The sequence below is a fragment of the Sphaerodactylus townsendi genome, linkage group LG10 (assembly GCF_021028975.2).
Source record: "Sphaerodactylus townsendi isolate TG3544 linkage group LG10, MPM_Stown_v2.3, whole genome shotgun sequence".
Lineage (NCBI taxonomy): Eukaryota > Metazoa > Chordata > Lepidosauria > Squamata > Sphaerodactylidae > Sphaerodactylus > Sphaerodactylus townsendi.
In genome coordinates this window covers 22,344,735-22,363,549 of record NC_059434.1, presented here as the reverse complement: position 1 = coordinate 22,363,549, position 18,815 = coordinate 22,344,735, and the positions used below count along the sequence as shown (strand labels likewise).

Sequence of the window (18,815 nt, the reverse complement as noted above, 5' to 3'; positions counted from 1 at the left end):
TACTCTTCATCTCCTATTAGCTCCCATTTGAAACAATGGGGATGAGGGCATCCCCTTTGGGAGTCCATAGCTTTGGACCCCCTGGATCAAACTTCACAAAACCTGGGTGGTATCAGTAGGAGACTCTCCTGATGAAACCACCCAGGTTTGGAGAAGTTTTGGTCATGGGAGCCCAAGTTATGGGCCCTCAAATGTGTAGCCCCCATCTCATATTAGCTCCCATTGGAAACAAAGGGGGATGGAGCACACCCTTTGGGAGTCCATAACTTTGTACCCCCTGAACCAAACCTCACCAAACTTGGGTGATATTATCAGCAGAGTCTCCCAACAAATCCCTGAAATGTTGGTGTTGCTAGCCTAAACCCAGCGCCCCCTGCAGGCCAAAAATAAAAAACACTAAAAATACAAAAAACCCACAAACGGTGGGTGGAGCTTCGGACATGTAATGGGGGGGGGGTTGAACCCGAGAACCCCCCCTTACCTACATCCTTGTGGCAATCCCAGAAAAATGCTTTCAGTGAGAAGCAGGGGTGATTTGCCATTGTCTTTCTCTGCAGAATCTGGTGGTTTCCTGTCCAAGTACCAACCCTGCTTAAGTTCCAAGATTTGACCAGATCAGGCCCACATTCCATCCCATACTAAATATCTACAGCATGCCAAATATTTTTATTCCATTTGCAAAAGTTTGTACAATTTACCTGTGGACTCTAATCCCTATAATCAGAGTCACCCCATGATTTTCCAATTTAGTATCACTGGTGCTGACTAAAACATACACACCCTGCCATTTCTCTTTTCTATGTATTGTTGAAAGTTTTCACGGCCGGATTCAACTAGTTGTGGTGGGTTTTCCGGACTGTGTGACCATGATCTGGTAGATCTTTTTCCTAACATTTTGCCTGCATCTGTGGCTGGCATCTTCAGAGGTGTATCACAGAGACCTGTGATACACCTCTCTGAAAATCTCAACTCTAGGATCTAGACAACTTTAGGAACAAGATCTACCAGACCATAACTCCACAACAGGAAAACCTAACTCCTTCCTTCTATGTTTTTTTGTCTTTTTAAAACTTATATAGCATAAAGCGGGGGGGGGGGGGATCCCTTGTACCCATGTGTGAGCATGCATGTATATCTATCAACTTTGTAAAACTTCCAAGATCTTGGCAAAATCACATGCCAGAATACATTTGATATACCTGGTGCTACAGGAAACAGTCCAACAAATGTATTATTTTGAGCCTGGAAGAGGAGAGGCACACGATTAAATCCAATAAATAATAATAAAAGGAAAGAGCTAAGTAAATGCTTCAGTCTCACCCCACAATCCAGCAGTCTTAAAAAGGGTTTATCTTGATCTGGATTGTGATCAGGATTTAGTTTTAGCAGATGCAGATCATGTTTCATTCACTTGGGAGACTTTTTTCTTCATGTAAAGGTTCATGCACGGAAGTTGATTCGGTTCATGCTGTAGGGAGGTCTCGGGGAAGAATGATGGCTCATATGTAATAAAGGACGCTGTCCGGCCCTGGGGAAAAAGCTTCCCTCTTTTAGCAAAGGTGAGAGGATGAATGAAATGCTGGCATGATGATATGATACAAATTGTTTGCGCCATTCAGAGATTTAATACAAAGAGGGAATTGCAAAATACATTTGGGATAATGTTGCATCAAGAATACAGAATACAGGGCAAGTCTGCAAATGACCCCCTTAAAATTGCTGGCCCACTTGCTCTGAATCGCAGCACATAAAAATGTAAATTACAAACTGGCTTGTGTTTGGGAAGGATGCAATGGGCAAGACAGCCCTTCCTTTCTCCTCCTGTAGAACCTGCCATCTCTACTTTTTTTTCCTGAAGACCTTCTGATTCTGAAGGAATAGAATGTTTACAAATTTGGTGACTTCAGTTTTACTAAAACAGCTAACTAAAATAAATATATACTATGTATCAAAAGGCAATAGGGATCCAGCAGCACATTTATACCAACAGGAAAGATCTTGCCACTGTTAACATCTACAATAGACTACTGTAGTCTGCTGTACATGTGATTGCCCCTGAAGACTGTCCAGAAGGGTTGATAGGTGTGGGACATAGGGATATCACTCCAGCCTCACAACAAACTCAAGGATCACACTGAAAATTTTGTTGTGTGTTTTTTAAATATCAAGCCATATTAAAGTTTTTAATTATTAATAAATCAAATGTTAAAAATGTATGTGCGATGTAGTTTTTATGTTAACTAAGTATTAACTTGAGCTTATTTTATTCTTTGAGTTTTGAGTGTATATATATACACATGCACTGTTTGTTCATATTATTACTCAATTGCTTTTAATCCCAATATTGGGCCATTTATTTGCAGTTGCAACATATACATTTGAAATAACAGCAACTGAATTAACTACAAACATTTTGTTAATACGGGAGTACAATTTTAGGGGTTGCCAAGGGGTATGGGAGTGAAAAAAGGTTGGGAACCATTGCTCATAGGAAGAAACATGGGAGAGAATGATTTTCACCAATCCAATAATATATCGGAATTTGGGACTACATCACTAACAAATCATAACTGAATATGAGAGCTTTCTGACTCCATACAAAACTTGCCCCCACATCAAAAGGAAAAAGAAATTGCCAACCCAATTGTGTTGAGGGTTGAGAATTGTTTGACCAGTGCTTTTCTTTTCCAGTTTAACATCTCATGTGAAGAGACACACACACAACGGGAATGGGAAACAGAATGGGAAAGTCACCATCTATGCTTATTATGTGTATCTCTGTTGATTATACATGCTGCTATTATTGTTGCCTTATAGCTTATGATGTTCTTGTTTATAATGTTGTGTTTATTTATCCTATGTTTATTGATGTTATGGTTACTGATGTTTGCTGTTGTTGTTCACTGCCCTGAGCCCTGCGGGGGAGGGCGGTATACAAATCGAATAATACAATACAATACAGATATCCAAAATTGGAGAAAAAATGGAATGAGAAATAGCTATGACAGGCAAACTTAAAAGGACATATTCGATTTCATAACGAACCAGAAAAAAATGGACTTGGTTTAAGCTACCGAGAAAAAAAGAGACCAGGTTGAAATTCTGGGTTGAAAACTACCAATACCCCAGCATAAATGTTAACAGCAGGGCAGTTTATCAAATGTGATTTACAAATTAAGACAGAAGCACATGTTTACACCATTTATTATGGTTATGATTTTTTTGGAAATGTTAGTAGTACACAAACAGGCCTGGCTTGTACTGTGGTTAAAGCTGGGACCTGGGTTTTCATCTTCTTGGGGTGTAATTCCATGCTCCATTCTACAATGAGAATTTTGCAAAAAATCTTCCTTATCCGGCAACAATTCAGCTTCTGTATGTAAGGTGGTTCCAAAGTGTATAATTTCTGATTCTGATAACCCGTTATCTTGGAAAAATCAAGTCCATGGTATGATACTGAAGGAACTTTGAATTTCTTTTAAGGGAGAGGAATTTGAATTAATTTGAGGTAAACTTTTAAGTTTTAATGTGTTTGCTTGCACAAGAACTTTGGGCATTATGGTTCAAAGTTGCCAGAAATTTATCTTAAGGCCCCTTTGCCATGTATAGTTTGCAAAGGAAAAACAAAAGAACAAAATTTTAACATGTTTTCATCAATAATAAAAGGCACAATCTTATCAGCGTATTGTTTGAAAAACTGTTAACAGCTTGGGTTGAGATGAAATTAGTTTGCATTGGAACATCTGCAACTCCACCACAAACATTAAAAAGCACTTTTTGTTGATTTCAGTTATGAAATGAAAGGTTGGTTTCATGGATGATCCTGCAACATTAAAACATCAAAGGGAGTTTCTTCAAAACAGCAGGAATGAGTCTTTTAGCATCCGCAGTTGCAAGCAATTGAACACCCAGATCTGAGTTTTAAATATGAGTTCAAAACTGCCTCCATCACAGTGGGATCACAAACAGTAAAGAACTGATTGCCCTTCCATTGTGAACTGACCCAGATCAACAACACCTGGGCATGTTAGTGCCCTTTAAATTTGGAAGACTTCTGCAGTCAGACCCCGGGACTACCCAAGAATTGTCTATTTTGAACTGCAGCAGCAGTAGAGATGTTCTTTCCGTCGCTTAAACTGCAGATGCCAGGGATCCACCGCACTTGCACTTTCAGCATGCCAAGAAGTGCTCTAACCTTTGAGACACACTGCCTTCGAGCAGGGACTTGTTCCTTGCGATATCCTCACATATACGAACTGTACAGGTTTAAAATAAAAACAAACAAAACTGCAGACTAAATCCAGCGCTTTATGCCTGCAGAGCAAACTCTTTCCATTCATCCTTTCTTCGGCAGGCGACACAAACTCGCTTCCCCATGGCAACCGACCGGGGGTGAAGATGGCGAAGGCGGCCTTGGAGTCAGACGCTGCGGTTGGCAGTTCGCGCATGCGCTCTGTTTCCTTCTGAATCTAACCGCTGAAGCGGCAGACGCCGCGGTTGGAAGTTCGCGCATGCGTTCTGTTTCCTCCTCGCTGCTGTAGGGGCGGCAAAGGCGGAAGTGGTCTTCTCTCGCTTTTCGGGCTGGAGATGGATAAAGCCACGTGTCTATCTTCCACGCCTTCCGCCTCATAGGGGGATTGACGGCCTGCCAGTGGTGGAGAAGGGGAGCAGGAAGCATGGAGCAGTTGGGAAAGTTACCGGCTGAGGAGACGTTGAAGGTGAGGGGTGGTGAGGGGTGGTGGAGGGGGAAGAAAATGGGGAAGCTGCCCCTTCCCCTGCCCAGTGAGGGGAAAGATAAGGGCAGCTGTCTGGCAGTGGGTTGGTGGGTGAACTGAGGACTGCTTTCTAGAGGCCTCCCTAGTACGACCTCCTTCACTGTTGGTTTCAAGAAGAAGGTATTTGCCTTCTTTTGTCCTTTCCAGGGTTGGTCAGAGCCAAACCATGACAATGGCTTTCCGGGATCACGACCTGGACCACCTTTTTGTCTTGTACTTTCTGGGAATCAGCCTCCCAAGCAGGGAGCTGGTGCCCACCACTAGGTGCTGAAAAGGTAGACTTCCTGTGTTCATGGAGGTTTCGTATATGGCTCTAAGATTGCCACCCCTCCACAACGGGCCTGGGAATTAAAAAGGATTTCCGGACTACGGAGATAGGCTCCCGTGGAGAAAATCGCTGCTTTGGAGAGTGCACTCTGTTTTGAGCTCCTTCCCTGTGCTTCAGCTTTAGCTCTCCAGAAATTTCCCAACCTAGAAGTGGCAATCTTTCCGGTGCCTGTACCACAGACATTCCCTTGCTTAGGGGTGCCAGCTTCCAGGGGGGGCCTGCAATTGTCTAAGAATTACAAATAATCTCTAGACTATAGAGAGCAGTTCTGGAGAAAATGGCAGCTTTGAAGAGTAGACTTGCATCCCTGAAGATCTCAGTCCCTAAATGCCACTTTTTGTGGCCTCCATATTTAAAAGTTTATGCAGCACTTTTCTCTCCAGTGGGGACCCAAAGCAGTTTCTGTCATGTTCTCTTCTTCATTTTATCTTCAGGACAACAGCCCTGAGTGGTCAGTTAGTTAGAGAGATAGTGGGTAATGGGTCCAAAGTCACCCAGCAAACTTTCAGGGCAGAATGGGAGTTTGAACTGTCACCACCAATATCCTAGTCTGATACTGTCTAATTAGGCACTGTCTAATTGGGTTTAATGTTACAATTAAGTGGAGCCATCTCACTGTAACTTGTATTTATTTATTTGCTCCAACACTGGTTTGTTTTATCTTGTTGTTCACCGCCCAGAGCCCTTTGGGGGCGGGGCAATATAGAAGAATGAAAAATACAAACAAACAAAACACTGCACCAGGCTGGACATCTTTTCTATTAAATACTGTGCTACAGTCCAGCTCTGCAGAATAAAGTATTTTAATTTTAAAATTATTTTCTCCTGAGTACATGGTTTGGGAAGAATGGAAGCAGTAATTTAAAACTGTCCAATATTAAAGTAGTGATATCCCTAGATCCAATGGGGAGTTTTAATAGTACATGTAATTTTACAGTCTCCTATTGTTGTGTGTTTACATATGTATATGCTGTCAAGCCATAACAAACTTAGGCTGATTCCGCATGGGCCAAAAACAGCTGTGTGAAAATGGTGTGAAAACAGAATAAACCCTTTTACACTGTTTTAAACCCTTTTACACCATTTTCACAACGTTTTCACACTGCTGTTTTTGGCCCATACAGAATCAGCCTCACAGTAAACCCAGCAAGGGGTTTTCAAGGCAAATGAGAAGCAGAGATATTTTGCCATTGCCTTCCTCTGCAGAGTCTTCTTTGGTGGTCCCCCAACCAAGTTTTGTTCCTGAGATTGGACTATACTATACCATTCCACCTTCCATTGTTGTCCTTACTGCTGCTAAAAAATAGACCGCTTTATTGTTACAGTGACACAAATCAGTGGAAATGCCAACTCCCTTAAACTTTGTCTGTTCTTGTTTCCTCCAGTTCCTCCATAAAGTAGTTGATGGCGTCTGTGGCCGTGCATATCCTCGCTATCAAGACTATAACACTGTTTGGGATTTGACAGAATGGATGGACGTTTTAGAACAAGTTGCCACATATTTTAAATCCATAGTTGGCAAAGATCTCTCCGATGAAGAGGTGTGAGCTGTAAAAAAAACACATGTGATTATCATCTCCCTTATCCAATCTGTTAGCAAAAAAAAAAGATAAGGAAAGAAATGCATCTTCCACAGGCATGCAGTGCAGATTGGAGAGTTGGGTTTCACTTGTAAATGTGCAAAGCTTATATATTGTCTAGATTACTGTTATGATCTACAGTGTAAAATGCAGAGGCGGGATCCAGCAGGTTCTCACCAGTTCCTGAGAGTGGGTTACTAATTATTTGTGTGTGCTGAGAGGGGGTTACTAATTGGGTCTGCTTTTCCGTTAGAAATTCCATTAGGTCCAAAAATCATAAAGTCCTGTTGTTTCCTATGTGGCTGGTTAGCGAAGGTAGAAAACGGGATCATTCTCCCTGTTGGGCTGTTTTAAAAACATGTTTTAGAAATATGGTAAAGTTCCTTGTTTAAGGAAAGTATCCTCCTTTTGATTTCTAGAAATAAAATTAAGTATTTGACAGGCGGTCAATTACAGAAGTAGTTGTTTCTGTTGGCAGTAGACGATAGGACTTGCTATAATGAGTTTAAATTATGGACAGAAAGATACCAGCTGGAAATTAGGAACTTTTTTTTTACAGTAAGAGTTTTTTTACAGTAACAGAGAAATTATTAATGCCCCGCCCCCATTGTGCCCTGCCCAGCCCCATTGGCGCTACGCCACTGTTTGAATCCCACCACCATGGGAACCTGTTACTAAAATTTTTGGATCCCACCACTGGTAAAATGTATTGTTTATTGGAAATTACCATGGAAGTGAGCATTCTGGAATTGGAAAATACTTTTTAAACATACAAACCAAGCTGCATTAATTTCCTGTAGCTTATTTTTATTCCCTAAAGATTAGTTCTTGTGGCTACTCTAAAATCTTTAAAGGGAGTTAGATTTCCTTCGAACTACTGCCAACTATCTATATAAACTGAGTTGGGTGGGTTTACACAATTTTTTTCTTTTAATGAGGATTTAAATGAGTTTGTGAGACATCTATTAACCAAGCTACTGTGTTAGGAAATCCAGTTTGGGCACAATCCACTGTGAAAGCTCTCTGTGTGCAAGCTGTTCAGAAATGAAGTGTAAAAGAACTAGAGAAGAACTATCAAGTGGCTTGTGCCTTTTGTCTTTCCCTGTTAAGTACTCTCAATGTTTAAAACATCGCATGATTGAGGGACAGGTAAAAGACATGGTCTACTTCCAGAGCAGATGTGCAAAGTTGCCAGGGTGTCATACAACCACTGTTAGGTTTTTGAAACCCTACAGATTTCAGTGAGAGTTCTGAACACATAGTGAACCAGCAGGATTGAAAAATATTTGACTGTTGTTGACTTGGGCCTCTGATACTTACCAGATTCTAATACTTCTGCACCCAGAAACTAGGTACATATACTTCCTTGCTTTGTGAGAGATTCTCAGAATCTCCAAATAATCTTTGAGAAGGAGGCAGTGGAGAGGAGGGGATGAATGCAGACATTTGCAGTCAGAGCAAACAGCTCCCCTAAGGAACTAGAGCAACAAACCTGCTAGCTGCAAGTTAGGCCCTGTGATGGTAGATACCCTGCTGTGTCTAGCCTTATTTTTCACAAGCTGCCACACAGCATTTCCCTCTTTCAGGCTGGCTTTGAAGAGTACAGCTGGGTACCTGAGGGTTTTGAGCAGAGCGTTTGAACATCTGTGCCTGCTGCTTCTTCTCAGCTGGTTGCTGTTTCATGGTTGTTGGGGGACTCAAGAGTTACTCTGTCCATGCAGAGGTTTGTGCGCACAGGATTCCTTGGCTGGAGGACTGTGACCCGTGATTTTAGACAAGGCTGAGAGTAATGAACTGAAGAAGTAGCATCTAGGTATCCCTGTTTCCCCTTTGGATCTTTTTTTCTTACAAATGCCTCAGCTTTTTAAAATGGCACAATTCTTTTCCTCTTGTTTCTAGGCTCTTCAGCAGCTGAGTGAGCTGAGTTTTGATTCTCAAAGAGCTGTAGTGACTTGCTTGAAAGGTAGAAAGCCCGATATCAGGGATGCCCTGATTCAGAGAACGAATGCCATCTCTTCTGCACATCTGCAGGATTTTGACTGGCAGCTAAAGGTGAGAGGAGTGCTTGTGTTTGTAGCCAAGTAAGAATTTCCTAGAAAAAATATGCAGAGCTTGGGTGCCCAAGGAATGAAGACTGTGGCCAGCCAGCTGGATGCACTGTGTCTGAACAGAAGTTTCTGCCCTGTACTCATATTACATGAGAACAGCACATGCTTTTTGTTTAGATCTACAGTGGCCAACTTACTTGACCTAACGCTAAACATGGATCAGTCAGAACCTGCAGAAGTATTGCACCATAAGTTTAACCCCCAAAGTACCTTTAGGTGGGCTATCCTGATCAGTTAATTGGTCAAACAGAGGTGGTTATGGGCCTGAAGAGAATAGATTCAGTCCACAAAGAAGCTCAGCTACTCCAAACTGCTTGTTTGCTGTCATTTACATGTGGCCGAAGGGGCCACTGTGAAGAAGACCACTATTGGTAGCTTTATAGTATCAGTTCAAATGAGGTTCATACAGGACTGCTTTGGATTGGATCTGAATTTGCTTTATTCTGCCCTTCAGCTTGCCCTGTCTAGCGATAAGCTCTCCTTGCTGCAAATACCGCTTCTGAATCTTGATCTGGATGTGTCAGAGAGTGGAGACACGAAGCAGTACTCTGTAGAAATGAACAAGGAAGAGCTACAAAACCTGCTCAGTGCACTGGAAGCTGCTAATAAAGTATGTATTCTGTTTTGTTTTTAAATCTGAAACTGCCCCCCCCCCCCCAGTGTTCCTGTATTGGCTCAAGTAGTAGTGCCTTGAATGCAAAAGTTCTTTAGCCTATACCCGTGGTGGCGAACCTTTGGCACTCCAGATGTTATGGACTACAATTCCCATCAGCCCCTGCCTGCATGGCCAATTGGCCATGCGGGCAGGGGCTGATGGGAATTGTAGTCCATAACATCTGGAGTGCCAAAGGTTCGCCACCACTGATGTTGTTTCATGGATCTATCACATGTCACTGCACAATGAGAGTGATAAGAAGCTGGGGGAAGGGATCCGTTGTGGACCACAGTGATTGAGGGCCTCCTAAAGTGAGGCGATAGGACACGTTCCGTGGATGGACAGTGTCACTTCATTCAAGTGTGATAAGACTTATTAAGAACATCCAACTATTTCAGTTTGAAGTGATTATTTAATTCCCTTGGTGTGTTTGTTTTTCCTTCTTCGGCATGACTGTTTTGTTGTTTCAAGTGGGATTATGCAGGTGGAATTTTACATGGTTTTGTTTCTTCCCTGGAGAGCTTTGGGATACCTGCTTCTCAACTGTCTGTGTCTTATAAGATTTGTAGGAGGAGGGAACATTTTAAAAGGGTTATGAACACTGATCTTCTCATTCTGATTGGTCTCAGAGCTCTCACCGTTTTCATTTTCCCCCCCTTGAAGGTTGTCCTGCAGTTGAAATGATTGGAACTGTCTGGATGCTTTTCAGTGATGAAGAAATCAGCCTGCATTCCACAGAGTTCAAGGCTTGGTGCTTTTTGAAGTCTACACATAAAAGTGATGGGAGGCCAAGAGCTCTATTAAACTCTTGCCGAGAGTCTCACTCCTGATCTTCACTGAACCACAGTAAACGAAAAGTGCATTAGAGCTAATTTATGGCCGCTGAAACCCACCTTTGAGACTGTGCTGTAGCATCTGCAAGAAGTCTCCAGTACCAAGTTTAAAAGCTAATTGGAGACCCTGGACATATATTGACCACGTTGCTGCCTGCTGGTGGCGCAAGAAGACAAAAGTTAAATGTGAACAGCCCTTGTCTGTTTTGCCCAACGTGTATATGTGTAAATTATGGATCAGGGCTGCAAGACAGTTTTCATAGAAAAAAGCCAATAAACTGCACCGGAAATGAGTTTCTTGTGCTAAATGCAGTCAAACACGGCTTCAGATAATCGTGTCGAATTGTAAGTGGCAAGATAGAGGGGGCTCCCAGAGCCAAGCAGATTTTTGATGGCAATGCAGCAATCCTACACAGAATAAACAAACGGTTGCCTGTCTGGCAACAAAAGACGTGAAACCATAAAAAGCTTAAAGATCAGTAAAATGCCTATTGAATTGAACATAATAAGTTAGTTGAAGCTTGGGTGTGTATATCATATTCGTAAAGGTATTTTGCCATCATCAATAGGCAGTGACAAACATTCCACCTCTTTTCAACTTGTGATTGGCCTCTCTGTGTTTGCCTTTATCTCTGTGTGTGAGCTGGGTTGGTTTTTATTAAGTTGAGCTTGTCTCATGGACTATGAAGGGGAAACAAAATTGTTCTTGGAGAGCTGAAATCTACATAACTTTACTGTCTTTGTTGGAATATAGTTTAGTTGACAACTATCAAGATGATTGCTTGGCAAGAATCTTAAGTGGTTGTGGTGGGTTTTCTGGGCTGTTTGGCCATGGTCTGGTGCAGGGGTAGGGAACCTGCAGCTCTTCTGCCCTTGCACTGCGGCTCCACGAGCCAAGCTGCCGGCTTTCATCTCGTTCCTCCGCCCTGCAGTGCAGCAATTGCGGCGGTGCACCACCGTCAAGGCGGCAAGCGTGGGCTTTCACTTCTTGCCCGCCTGCTGGGGTGGGCGGTGCTTTTCCTGGCGGACGGCAAGGCCGAGCCGCCGGCTTCATCCTTGCCCGCCCTGCAGGCAGCAGGGCAGGCGCACCAATTGCCCATGGCTGGGCCAATACTTTAGGCTTCCCCTCTTTCCCGCCCCGTTGGAGTGGAGTGGCGCTTTCCTGGCAGACAGTGAGGTCGGTTACCGGCTTCATCCTTGCTCCTCTGCAGCAGGGCAGGCGCTATCTCACTTCGCCCATGGCTGGCTGGGCAGTGCCACGGCTTCCTTCCCGCCTCACCCCGCTCGAAAGTGGGCTGGTGCTTTCCGGCCAGCAAGCGCTGTAAGCCACTGGCCCCATCCTTGCCCCCTGCAGGCAGCAGGGAAGGTGCATCCATGCGCTTCTCAGAATGAGTGGAGTAAAAGGTAAAAAAACCCAGTATATACAGTGTTATCTTTATTTTAAATGACAAAAATTATTTGCGGCTCCAAGTGTTTTCTTTTCCCGTGGAAAACGGGTCCAAATGGCTCTTTGAGTGTTAAAGGTTCCCTACCCCTGGTCTGGTGGATCTTGTTCCTAACATTTCGCCTGCATCTGTGGCTGGCATCTTCAGAGGTGTATCCCAGAGAGAAGTCTGTTACACACTGTGTCTGGCGAAACAATCTTAAGTGTGTTCACTGTTTGAGTCCACAGTAGTCAACAACAGATTTTTGTTTGTATAATAATTGTTGTGTCATATATAACTTTAAAGAAAGTATTTGAGGCCAATGTACAAAAGCTCTTTTCTGTCCTTCTCTATTGCAGTGATTTGTTGATCTTGAATGTTAGTGCTTCAGCACTAATAAGTTTGAGTACTTTTCAAAAGCTTAAAATGTCTCTATGATAAGGGAAATGAAGCAGCAATATCCTTTTTCATACTGATGGTCCTAGCTTTATGTAGACAAACATATTCAAAACCCACATTTCAGGCAAATTCTTGGAAATAAACAAAGTGTTCGCGGTTTCAATTCATGTACAACTGGAGATCTGATATTTTTAAATGTGTATGAAATAAAAGTCTGTAATATGGAAATTCCTTTTTTTTAAAAAAAGTTTATTTGGTAGCTAGGAATAGATCAGCTAACATTTACATTTAATTACACTTTCAGCAGCTATGAAAAATGGTCCAATGGTAAAGTGAGATAATGCTACTTTTTTCTTTTGTTATCATCTTGTTTTTTACCAGCCATTTTCTGCAGCATTAACAGGGAAGTTTTGAAAGGAAAAGGTGGGTATTGAAAAGAGAAGACCAGCATTTTTCCCAGTACAGCAATAATTAACATTTCTCTTATCAAATGCTTCCAAAGTTCATGGCATTGTTTGTTTCCTAAAACATACAGCTTCTCTAGTTGAGTAATTATCAATCACAGGTAGGAGTGAATGGGCAGGCAAACAAAATGGCATATCAGTTAAAATGGTGCTTATAACGCAAGATAGTTTCTGTAACAGTTTCTTTTGCATTTTGAAGAACACTTAGCTGTATCTCTGTACCTGAAAAGCATTGATACATTATGCGGGTGAACAAAGGCACAGAATTGAGAATGACCAACAGAAGAATGGTTTGCATGTTAGATGAGCAGGATACAGTTTTGTGCCATCTTAAATATTTATATTTTTGTTTATTCTGCACTTGTACAATACTACTTGGCCATTCTTGCTATAAAGCAAATGTGATTTATTTATTGATTAGATATGTCTCTCCTGCTTTTCTTTCTAATGGGACTTACAGCATCATTGTCTCCCCCTTTTCCATTTTATCCTCACAACAACCACCCTGTGAGGTAGGTTAGGCTGAGAGTGTGACTGGCTCAAGGTTACTCAGCAAGCTTCCATGGCAGAGGGAATTCAAACCCCAGTTTGCCAGATCCTAATCTGATAATTCCATATCATACCATATACTAAGCTTACTGGATACTGTGGAATAAAATGTGGTAAGCCTTGGCTTCTGTTATGATAGCTGGTACACAAAATCTCTGCTCCCTGAGCAAGCCACTTTTTATTAACCTGACTTCTAGAACTGTTGAGTGGATGATTTAGAAGAGTCTGTATTCACCCAAAGTCAAACATAATTTAGGATCATTTTGTAAATAAACAATGATAAATCGCAAATAATATCTCCAGGAACCCCTACTTGCCTGTATTCGGATTATTTTGTAAGGTGTTGTGTGGTTTGCCAATTGGGGGTTGGTCAGCATACCAGTAGAAAACATGGCAAAGCGTGATTCATGAATGATAATAAATACATATCCTTTTTTTATGGTAAAGGATCAATGTGTGAAGGGCAAGGAAGAGATCCAGCTAACTTCTTTCAAGCCATGACTTTTATTCTATCTCGAGGATATTAAAATGCACTTCTTGAATCCAAATTCATATCCATGCAAGGTTATTTAAATGCCTGATTTCTCTTCCAGAGGATGTATCGTGCCACAGGTTGCTATGAAGTTTTGCCATGACTGGTGGTTTGTGGACTAAATAAAAAAAATATTAAGTGAAAACAGTGAGTCATTTGCCTTCATAGAGGCTGAAAGGTTTAAAGCATGATCTCCAGCACCGACTGTCGATGCCACCAGTATATGTCTGTGTTTTCCCTCCCTGTCTTTCTGACTGTGACTATTTCTCAGGAGTATGCCTCCAGCCAACTCATTGCTTCTTTACATGGCATATATTGCTTCTATGGCCCCTTCTGCACATGCAAAATAATGCATTTTCAAACCACTTTCACAACTTTTTGCAAGTGGATTTTGCCATTCCGCACGGCTTCAAAGAGCATTGAAAGCAGTTTGAAAGTGCATTATTCTGCATGTGCGGAATGAGCCTATGGGTGTTAGAAATGAAATAGATGGGTTTATACTAGAAATCTACTAAAGGCAGAAATCCAGCACCTAAATAGCTTATCCTAAGCAAATCTACTTTCTACTGAAGTGCATGCTACGGGGCTTAATCCCAGGAAAGTGTTTACAGAACTACACAGCAACCTCATTTAGCTTTGAGAATAAGGATGCCTGCTTAAAACGTTAAATTAGAAGGGGCAGGGGGGTCACGACTTTGTTAAGCATTTATATTTTCAGGTGAAAATTGTGTTAACGTTTTGTCCCATTCCTAAAGTGGTATCTAAAATGGTACCTGTTGAAAAGAACATGAGCTCACCAAGCACAAAGGGGTTTGCACAGGAAAACTTTCAGAGGAGTTTGGTGTCGGCCAACACGAGAGCAATGGTATCAGCATATGAAAATAATCACAGTATTGAGGGCTTTACAGATCTTTTTTTTTAAAAAAAAACATATAAAATGTACACTCTAGTACAGAACAACACCTTAGGAAAAATATTAGAACATTTGTGTTGATGGCAAGAGATTCTAATGCTACATTATGCAAACCCGTTAAGCATGCGTAACCCCTCCCTTCCCTCACAAAACACACACAATTTCTGCAAAGGAAAATAAAAAGCCTTTACAAAAAAACGATACATGAAATACACATTGTAAAGGTTGGCCTCAGATGTGTAGAAAGCATGTACAGAAAGTCAAATTGCGTCAACGGATCAGGAAGTGGAATCAGAAAATGCAGCATATCTTTATACAAAGTAGAAAAGTTAACTGTAAAAAATTCGTCCTCCCTTGGCGTTCTGTTAATCACGTGTTTATGTCTTAGAAATCTTTCCTTTCATTGCAGAAAACAAACATTTAAAAGTGATCCCCACAATCATAACTGCACCCAATGAACAAATCCTGTATGTCAGTGGAATGGTTTAAAAAATGATGTGCTTATACAATGAACACTTGAAACCTTGCTTTTGATTTACATTGCTTTATGTCATATTAACTGATAGCCGATAGCCCAAGTTTCATGAAAAAACGTTGTTGAAATACACATGAAACTGGAACCGAGCCATGGTGACAGGTGTCTTTTAATGTGTGAAGAAAACAATCTTTTTATTAGATTCAGAGTGAAAAAATACTGACATATTTCCTTTTGTTACTGGAAGGGGTCTTAGATGACTACATCATGTTACAACCTCACCCCCAACCCCCCCCCCCATTTTATCTAAATCCCTCTTTTGGACAGTATTGCCCAACTATGGACAATTTATCTAAATCCCTCTTTTGGACAGTATTGCCCCCCCCCCCCCAATTTATCTAAATCCCTCTTTTGGACAGTATTGCCCAAACCTACACTACCATATCATGTGGCAACAGTTTGTACCAATGAGTCTTTGGAAAAAGGCTCATCCTCATAGCAATTAATGTTACCCATTATTATAAAGGTCTTGGGGGGGCTGAAGCTTGCAGAATGAAGCTAGACTAATTCAGATTCAGACAGAGGCGTATCTAGGGGAAATGGAGCCTTGGGCAAAAGCTGAGTTTTCTCTCCCCCCCCCCCCCCGGGCTCCATTTCCCATAGATACATGGTAGGGGGGAGAGAGATTGAGCCATCTGCCAATCTCACAGAGGAGTGCGAGATTGGCAACGGCACCCGGGTCTACCACCTAAAAGCCACTGAGGTACCCAGGTCTACTGCTTTAAGCCGGCGAGCACAGCCTGGGAATGGAGGAAGCCACTGGGCGCCCGGTCCCCCATGTGATTAGATGGTGTGCGCCCGGGGACGTGTGACACCACACGTCCCTGTGGGTGGTATGCCCCTGGATTCAGATATATTGCCATGGTTGAGCTGGGCCTCTGCCTAGGACAATCACATCTTTTGCTCTTTGATGTGAATACAGCGGCCAAACCATCCATCCGACAATGGTCCATACTACTGTCTTTTAAGAATATTGAGAAGTACTGTACAATGGTAGCCCAAGCTATTTATCACTTGGAAGCTGCAACCAGGTTGATTTGTTGTTGGAAGGCACTTGCTTCTTAATGGACACAGAAAAGCCACAGTGAAGAGGTCAAGTCCCCTCATCATACTCTTATGACAGGTCTGTTCAACTTGTGACCATCAAGCTGAAAGTAGTCCCCCCTCCCATAGCCATCCACCAAAAGTTCAATTAGCTTTTAGCTTTTGCCCCTGTAACTTTAAAAATAGAGGGATTGTCAACCCATGGGCCATACATTATGGCCTAAGAGGTTCTTGAGTTTTGGCTGGGTGGAGCACAACTTGTGCAGCCCACACAATTGTGTTGTTCTCCATTGTTATGTATTGGCAGTAAAACAGTTAGATAAAAAGGCTTAATTTCTGTCACAGTGACAAAATTGTTCAAGTTCAAGATACTCTTTCCTCCTTCAGTTCTACTTCTTACCTTTGCAAGAGGGTGACTTCTATCTTGGCTTCCTTTTCCAATTAGCTAGTATTCATTTCAAACCAGAGTGTTATGCAACATCCAAGGGATATTTACTGACTGTTCGGAAACTATGTTAGCACAGAGCCATTGTTTTACATCCGAAAATGCAACATGGAACAACATGGAATCTAGATGACAAGCAGTAACGAAGGGAGGGGGAGCTGCGCCCGGGGCATGAACTGCTCAAGACTCCTCCCCACCCCCCAAAACGCTTCACTGACATGTTCCTCACCTTTTCACATGACTGCAATGGCGGCACCCAGGACAAGATGCCCCAGATGTCCCCATTGCAACTATGCGCCTGGTGACAAGGACCTAAGGCTGCCAAAGTTCAGGCTCAGTTTGCAGATCTTCCGGGATTACAACTGATCTATAGACTACAGAGACAAAACGGCTTTTCTGGATGGTGGACTCTGTAGCCTTATGGCCTGCTGTTCTTCCCTTCTTCAAATTCCGTTCCCCCAGGCTCCATCCCCAAATCTTCCAGAATTTTCCAACCCAGAGCTGGAAACTCAACAAGGACCCACTGTGGCATAAGCAGCTAAATGTCTGTAGAACCAGATGTGGTCAACAGACAGAAGCACTGAGACCTGGAAAATAATTCTGAAACTGAGGGCAAGCTCAAGATGGGTTTCCGAGGCACCCCCACGCTTTCGGCAAGAATTCTGCCGGGCGTAGGGTGGAGGGGCTCCGCTCGCCTGCTGCGAAGGGCCCAGCAGAGGTCAGTATAGGAGAGGGTATGCTCTGCACGGAGTCGCTTCTTCTTTCTCAACTCCATTCTTACTTGTTAAATGTCACCCTGTTGGCTTAAGTTCGCTTTCATCGCTGCCTCCTCCGACCTCCAGGGCCTGAGGACACCGTAGGGAGGGACTTAGGAGGCCAGCAGGACGCCAGCTGAAAGAGGTAAGTGGGATAGGGAAATAAAGGTTCCCGGCGGTGTTGTTCGCACTGCTGGAAGACGCTTGTTCTCAAACAACCCTTTAAAGGGTTTTTTTAGGATCTGCCTGAGGCCTCCCTGAGGGAGGGGGGCGACAGCCAGGTCGCGCTGCTGAAATGCAGCAGCGCCGCTTCAGAACGCATGCCTGGGGGCTATGCTTATCAGCCTCCTCGGTGGGCTTTCATTTTATCTTAAGGAACGGCCTGAGTCTTGAGATAACCACAGGGATATGTTTGCGTGTGTGGGTTACATTTGATCTCATTTGATTTCATAAGGTCTTTGGCCTTTGAAGTCCTCTCCTAACCTGAGATGTGTGGGCATTTGCTTGAATAAAAAGTAGGTCAAAGGATGCATTTGGGCCTTACTGATGAGCAACACTCACTCATATTTATGCTTTCACACATGTTGGATAATATACTCTCAATGCACCATAGCAATCATTTGCAATGGGATTTCCTGTTTCACAGGAAAAAGTCTATGGCATAAATGTCAAACTCGCCGCCCTCCAGATGTTATGGACTATAGTTCCCATCATCTCCTGCCAACATGCTAATTGCTCATGCTGGCAGGGGATGATGGGAACTGTAGTCCATAACATCTGGAGGGCGGCGAGTTTGACCCCTGTGGTCTATGGATTAATTTGGCTGTCATCATCATGCTTTTGCTGTTCAACTCTAGGACAGCAATAACTATAACATAAGAAATGGCAGCACGATTAAGAGGATCCAACAATAGGGATTGAGTAAGCGTGTGGGTGGGAGTGGCTGATTCCACACAACCCAAATAAAACGTCTTGGGGACGGAAATAGAAGATTTTGGGGGGAAATTCTGCGCAGCTTCCCCTCCCCCCAAACATTTTAAGAATGTTTTTATTTCAGCTCAAAATATTTTATTTAGGATCTGCTAAACTGGCGATTTCTCCCATCTCCAAAAGTTTCAAAATGTTTCCTGCTTGCTGTGAGGAGATCAGGAAATGTTTTATTTCTCCTCCTCCATTTTGAAACTCTCACTTTCGTCTCTCTGCCACCAGCTGCAGCCCACCATTTTCTGCCAGCTCAGTGATTCTCTGTGCTGTCTGCCATTTGCTGAAGTTTCCTACAGACATTTTCTCATCTAGCACCGCAGATGCCTGCCATTTCCGTCATCGTTGTGCACTAATAAACTCAGTATTGCCTACGGATTATGCAAATGTATCGTTTTTCCATTTTAAAAAATTTTCTGTGAGGTATATTTGATGCCATGTCGACATGATGTCCAAATTGTCAAAGCCCCAGATCTCGAGTCTCTGTAGCTCGAA

General features: G+C 42.7%; 1 protein-coding gene across 1 annotated transcript; it reads left to right on the top strand.

Annotated features, from left to right (window-relative positions):
* The first annotated feature begins 4,505 nt into the window (after positions 1-4,505).
* Positions 4,506-10,572, top strand: COMMD8 (COMM domain containing 8). Its single transcript, XM_048509504.1, has 5 exons — positions 4,506-4,718; positions 6,489-6,644; positions 8,583-8,735; positions 9,246-9,401; positions 10,110-10,572. Exons 1-5 carry the CDS (start codon positions 4,677-4,679, stop codon positions 10,128-10,130), a joined length of 528 nt encoding a protein of 175 aa, XP_048365461.1. The 5' UTR covers positions 4,506-4,676; the 3' UTR covers positions 10,131-10,572.
* Positions 10,573-18,815: the final 8,243 nt, after the last annotated feature.

Coding starts and splice junctions, on each gene's coding strand:
- COMMD8 (XM_048509504.1), top strand. CDS start 4,677: ATGGAGCAGTTGGGAAAGTTACCGGCTGAGGAGACGTTGAAG. Junction 6,645..8,582: donor AAGATCTCTCCGATGAAGAG/GTGTGAGCTGTA, acceptor TCTTGTTTCTAG/GCTCTTCAGCAGCTGAGTGA. Junction 8,736..9,245: donor ATTTTGACTGGCAGCTAAAG/GTGAGAGGAGTG, acceptor TCTGCCCTTCAG/CTTGCCCTGTCTAGCGATAA.